Genomic DNA, 6,000 nt, shown 5'->3' on the forward strand with positions numbered 1-6,000 from the left:
GTAAGTCGAGAACTGCTTAAGAAATACAGTAGCTGTATTAGTGAAAAGGTCATTTCTGCCACGCTTGTTTCAGAAAAGGTGACCAAAGTGTGCAACTCTGATGGCGAATGGTTCCGGCATCCCGAGAGCAACCGCATTTGGTCCAACTACACTCTGTGCACCGCATATACCAAGGAGAAACTGACGGTACAGAAATAAAGCCACTGTGTTCTGAGCCCACAGAAAATTACCTACACTGTTTCCGTAGGGGAGGTGTGCTTTAAAAACAATAGTGTGGATATTGTTCCGTAAGCTTCTACGTATGGAATGGGGGAAAAAAAATTATAAAGTGAAAATACTGCCTCCTACTGGTCTGGATCTTAACTGCAAGGGTCTTCCTACAGCAAGCCTACACCTTGTACTACCTGGCTGTCGTTGGCCACGGCCTGTCCATGGTGTCTCTACTCATCTCCCTCTTCATCTTCTTCTATTTCAAGTAAGTTGCTCCCCTTTGACAGCTGGTGGCCGCACAAAGATGTCCTACCGTGGCTCTAACCCCCTTGTGTGTGTTCAGGAGCTTGAGCTGCCAGAGGATATCTCTACACAAGAATTTGTTCATCTCCTTCATCCTCAACTCCATCTGCACTGTCATCTGGCTGTCAAATGTAACCAACCACCAAAAACTGATGGACAGCAACGCGGTGAGTTTCAACAAAAGCCAGCACACTGGTAAGACAGGATAGGGCTAGAGCTCATTGTCCTTGAGGGGATATGTGTGTGTGTGTGTGTGTGTAGGTGAATGCATCAATGTGTGTGCTGTACAACTAAAGTCCTTCTTTTTGTCCTCGTGGCCCGAGACAGACAGCATGCAAAGTGTTGTCCTTTCTGATCCTGTACACTTTGGGCACCAACTATTTCTGGATGCTTTGTGAGGGCATCTACCTGCATACCCTCATCATTGTGGCTGTATTCGTTGGCGAGCAGCACCTGGACTGGTATTACATCCTGGGCTGGGGTGAGCATGCCGTCAGTGTCACCCACTTCCTGTCCAGTTCACCACAACTGGGCAGCATTTATTAAACATTGCTAGCTAGTAGGTCAATCATAACTCAGGTCTCTAAATGAGACTACCCTTCACACAGAGAGACCACCCTTCAGGCAGAGAGAGAGGCTACATCTAAGAGGGTTATGTTAGCTAGCACCATTTTCAAGCAGTAGCATCTCTAGCAAGTTTTCTGAAAGTTCTCCGTATTTTGTTTGTATTTAAATGAATGTGCATTGCTATGACCAGGAATAGCTGCAATTATTCTTGAATCAGCTGGTGTGAAATTTAAATTTGGTGTTAGTTATGACCGACTTGGCTTAAAACAGCGTCTCTCTTTTTCTCTCCCTCTTTTAGGCTTCCCCATCATTCCCACTGTGACACATGCTGTGGCTCGATGGCTCTTCTACAATGACAAGTAAAGAACTATGTCATTTCTGCGTCTGTTATCGTTGCTTACTATTCTGTCTCGGACCAGAGCGACTAGATTCCCTAGACAGGCTGCTATCAGGGCAAACTGAGATCTGAGCAAAAGCAGCTTTGGATTTTGGTGTTCGTAGGCCTGGGCACTTTTACTCTGAAATGTCTAAAAAGAACGATAAAAACCTACTGAATTACATTTATTGACCTGAAGCACTTAAACCTAGTTGTACCATGTGACTGATTCGGAAGCTGAAAAAAAAGAAACTTTTTCTTAGGAAATTACTAGAAATTCTGGAATGATGTTTTTGAAATGTATATAAACTAATATTTTTCTTATTTTTTTCAGCTTTTTACATTTTCCCCTCCTTTGCTTGAGGGAATGTGGCACGGTGTTTTGTTGTTAAATTATGAATAACTTTTAAATTGCAGACCTGAGATTTTCACTCATGACGACTCACGCGGCTTTACTCCTCAAGAGATTATTAAGATCGCAGAGAAGAGGGTTTGAGAAGGTCTGAGATATATAAGTAAACTGGTCAAAATAGAAAGACAGAAAAATATCTTCTCCCTCTGCAGCAATAATACTATTATGTTATCCTCTATGTCACTTCCAGGTGCTGGATCAGCTCAGACACTGCACTGCTGTACATCATCCACGGGCCCATCCACGCTGCCTTGGTGGTGAGTCTGTACTCAGCCCTGCTGTCCTTCAGAAGTCTGTCCTCCTCTCAGTGCTGAATGTGATATAAACAGCAGGCAAAGGAAAGACACATCTTCCATAAGTACTCAACTGTGTATTAGGAAGCACCTACACTAATTTTACCATTAATGTTTGTTATTTAGGGGGTGCGGTGGCGCAGTGGGTTGGACCACAGTCCTGCTCTCTGGTGGGTCTGGGGTTCGAGTCCCGCTTGGGGTGCCTTGCGACGGACTGGCGTCCCGTCCTGGGTGTGTCCCCTTCCCCTCCGGCCTTACGCCCTGCATTGCCGGGTTAGGCTCCGGCTTGCCGCAACCCTGCTTGGGATGAGCGGTGTGTGTGTGTGTGTGTGTGTGTGTGCGCGTGTGCGTGTGCATACTGAGTTTCAGTTAAGCTGACTTTTGAATTCTCCCCAAAATGACTGAACCAACAAGTACAATCTCAGATTCTTTTTTTCCTCCTGAACTGCCTCTCCTCCCTACCCAGGTGAACCTGATCTTTCTGCTTAACATCGTGCGAGTCCTGATTACTAAACTCAAGGTGACCCACAGCGCCCAGTCCAACGCCTACATGAAGGCAGTGCGGGCTACTCTCATCCTGGTGCCGCTGCTGGGTGTGCAGTTTGTCCTTGTACCCTGGCAGCCTAAAGAGCCTATTGCTAAGCCCGTCTACGAGTTCATCATGCACATCTTCATGCACTTCCAGGTAGCCCCTGTTTATACTGGTCAACCCATTACAAGCCTCTTCCTCTTGCGATGCATGTGGCACACCTATACTATACTAGATTCTCCAGACAGGACTGTGATACAGTATATGCAAAAAGTGTTGAAAAATGGTAATGTGCATGTCGTGCAGTTTTCGTCAGGCTGAATCTTATTTCGCACAGTGCAATGTGTATTTTCGTGTTTCCTGTTATAGTGGTTACAAACGTGTCTACAGATCATGATATGGTAAAATATGCCTTTCTAAAGTAAATACATTACACAGACAATTAGAAAACAAAAAGGGAGGAGAAATAAAACTTTTGCATTACACGTGTCTTTTTGTAGGGGCTCCTGGTTGCAGTCATATTCTGCTTCTTCAATGGGGAGGTAAATATCCCTTTATAATCTTATACAAATGCAATTCCAATATGAGTAGCTGCAATGTTTGTTTGCATTCTTTCGGTAAAAAAAGAAAAAACCCACGGAGTTAATTCTAAACAGCATAGCAAGAAAAAGTTCAAGTGTGTGGTCAGAGCAATGGCTGTAACTTGTCCATGACGTTTGATGCTCGACCAGAACCCCGCTTTTGCTTGCACATTTGTGAAACAATGAGTTAGGTTGGTAGGTCAGGGTTAGGTTTTGACTTGCCTCTACACCTCTTAAATTCTAAGCATTTCTTTTCCTAAGTAAATACTTCATGAGTTATGCGCAACCTCAGGAATTCATTCCGTGAGCCAGAGGTTTCGGTAGCTTCTATAAAAAGACTCTCTTGCGCCTAAAAGTGACTTACGCGCCATATGTAATGACAGAGGAGCTCTGAGACAAGCTGCACGTCCAAAAAAAAAAAGCAATGATTTGCACTCACAGTGTGCAGCATGGGGGTGACAGCAGGCATGTGCCTTCACTGCGCTCACAAGGCATGAACCCAAAAGAGTGAGTGGGGTGTGATTAGACATCCTTCTCATCCTGCTTCATGTCGAGAATGATCCAGGCTGAGAGTGTACAGGCGGACAGGTAGAATGGACCGTGAGCGTTTGGGTCGGACAGGAATGTGACTAATGCACCCTGTGCCCTGCTATCCCGCTGCCACCCACCGTGCTCCTCTTCCCCAGGTGCAGGCGGTACTGAAACGTCACTGGAAGCAGTACCGAACCCAGTCCGGCAGGCGGCTCGTTACCAGCGACTCCCACTCCAACTACCACACCAACTCGGTCACCGAGATGAGCCGTGCCAGCATCAGTCTCAAGACGGGCCTTCCTGACTTCACCTCCGAGAAGCTGCAGTCCTCTGAGGCTGTCAAGCAGGCCAACGGGCAAAGCAATGGCAAACACTGCTCCAATGGGGACCGGGGGGCCCTCCGTACCCTGGAGACATCTGTCATCTGAGCAGGGGTCCTGACGCGGGACAGGGGGGTATTCATGTGTCCACCACACACACACACACACACACACACACACACACACACACAAAACGTTGATTTTACCATGCATTGTTAACACCCCAGCAGCAACACAGCTCATCTTGAGACAGTATTACTGTTAGGAACATGCAGTGAGACATACCCACACACACTAATATATGCACACGCAGAGCAGCTGCCGGCAGTCCACGTACCCTCACTGCCAGAACGTTTGCGTTCAGGGCCGGTTTCACAGCGCACATGGTTCCGCTGTTCTACTGGGCCAAGCGCTGCTCACGTTTGAAATAATCATGCCCACGTTCTCCTGCGGTCGGACCGGTCCTCCCTGCCTCGGTGTGTCCTCCCGACGGGAAGCGGCACTCGACTGGGTGCCGCAGCCGACCGTGGCAACTCGGGCACCTTCAAGCAGGAACAGACCTGTAGCTAAAAGCACCTGCGATCTCGCATGGAGGGAGATCAGCTGAGCAGTGTTTAATGTGTTCACCAAAACCTTTTTCGGGCGATTCCTACTCTTGTACATATCATATGTTTTCTTATCTTTGTAAATGTATTCCCATTTCAGATGGTCATCTACATCACGTGCTCGTGATGGAGCGTGTCCTTTTGTTTTTGCACTGAGCATGCCTTTGTAAATGTTCACCTGAGAAACAAACACTCGCACAGAAACACCGCAGCAGCACGCGCCTTCATTTCACAGACACGCGGTATCTGCCAGCAAAAACCACGTTGCCGTGGACCAGTAATGTGCGAGTGTTCCGACGGGGCTTTATCGCAGCCCCAGACGGAGTTTCTGCCCGCCCCGCTGAAGGGTTCACTGGACAAGAGCGTTGATGAACATCAGCGATGACAAAACCTTTGATCAAAGCGTAAATGCACTTGTGTTCAAATACTGTGAAAGACATAAACCAAAACGTAAGCCTGATTGTTCCCAAGGAAAGAGAAATCAAAAAAAAAAAATTTAATTATACTTGATTTTTTAAAATGGTTTGAGTGGCTATGTTTTAGGGATACAGTATTAATACACTGCCTAATAGCTGTCCGGTAATTTATAATGTATAACCCAAACATTCCATTTGTGATGGTGAAGGAATCGTGGACGTGAGAATGTTAGTTCATATTCATATGTGACTGATACATTACATATGTGTTTTTTTTTTTCCATTTCGTATTATGCTTGCACTGAAGGAAGGGGGGGGGAGTTACGAAATAAACTGAGCTTCATAATGGGAAAGCATTTATACATGATTTTTAATGGCACCGGTCTTTGAGAAATCGTACAGGTCACAGGAAGCGCTGTGTTTCTTCACTTCCAGTCAATATAGTGTATTTAAGAGCAGCTCGCGCTACATTTCCGTAGCCTTCTACGCACAATGGCCACGGGGCTGCTTCTTGCTGCAGAGTTTGCAAAGACCTTGCTTTCTTCTCTGCTAAATGAAGGCATCTAGTAATTTCATTCAGTCTCGCTTGACGGGAAAGGTCCGCTCGCGAGAGCGACGGCTGGCATCAAGGACAGAGCAATTTAAGAAGGTTTTCAAAGCAACAACCCTATTTAGGAAACAACTGAGGCAGAGAACAATATCAGAAAGAGTCCATAGAAACGGAGTCCATTAAAAATCAATGAGTCATTTGTAGTGCAGCAGTAATGAAAATATGCTTCCTTGGAAATTCAAAGTATCTTCTCAGTAAAGCGTATTTGTCTATAAAGAGCAATCCGTCATGTTAAAGCCTTTGAAAT

The 6,000-nt window shown here is 46.0% G+C and overlaps 1 protein-coding gene across 3 annotated transcripts in view; it reads left to right on the forward strand.

Annotated features, from left to right (window-relative positions):
• calcrl2 (calcitonin receptor-like 2) overlaps window positions 1-5,491 on the forward strand; it is a 30,019-nt gene extending 24,528 nt beyond the window's left edge. For all 3 annotated transcript variants that reach the window (XM_018760533.2, XM_018760532.2, XM_018760530.2), the window contains 9 exons: window positions 74-186; window positions 384-475; window positions 554-680; window positions 841-994; window positions 1,379-1,439; window positions 2,059-2,125; window positions 2,628-2,846; window positions 3,191-3,232; window positions 3,958-5,491. In XM_018760533.2, the coding sequence (XP_018616049.1) occupies window positions 74-186; window positions 384-475; window positions 554-680; window positions 841-994; window positions 1,379-1,439; window positions 2,059-2,125; window positions 2,628-2,846; window positions 3,191-3,232; window positions 3,958-4,230 (1,148 nt within the window). In that variant the 3' untranslated portion in view covers window positions 4,231-5,491. The remainder of the gene's footprint in view (window positions 1-73; window positions 187-383; window positions 476-553; window positions 681-840; window positions 995-1,378; window positions 1,440-2,058; window positions 2,126-2,627; window positions 2,847-3,190; window positions 3,233-3,957) is intronic.
• The last annotated feature ends 509 nt before the right edge of the window (window positions 5,492-6,000 follow it).

Source organism: Scleropages formosus, chromosome 19 (assembly GCF_900964775.1).
Source record: "Scleropages formosus chromosome 19, fSclFor1.1, whole genome shotgun sequence".
In the NCBI taxonomy this organism is placed as follows: Eukaryota; Metazoa; Chordata; class Actinopteri; order Osteoglossiformes; family Osteoglossidae; genus Scleropages; species Scleropages formosus.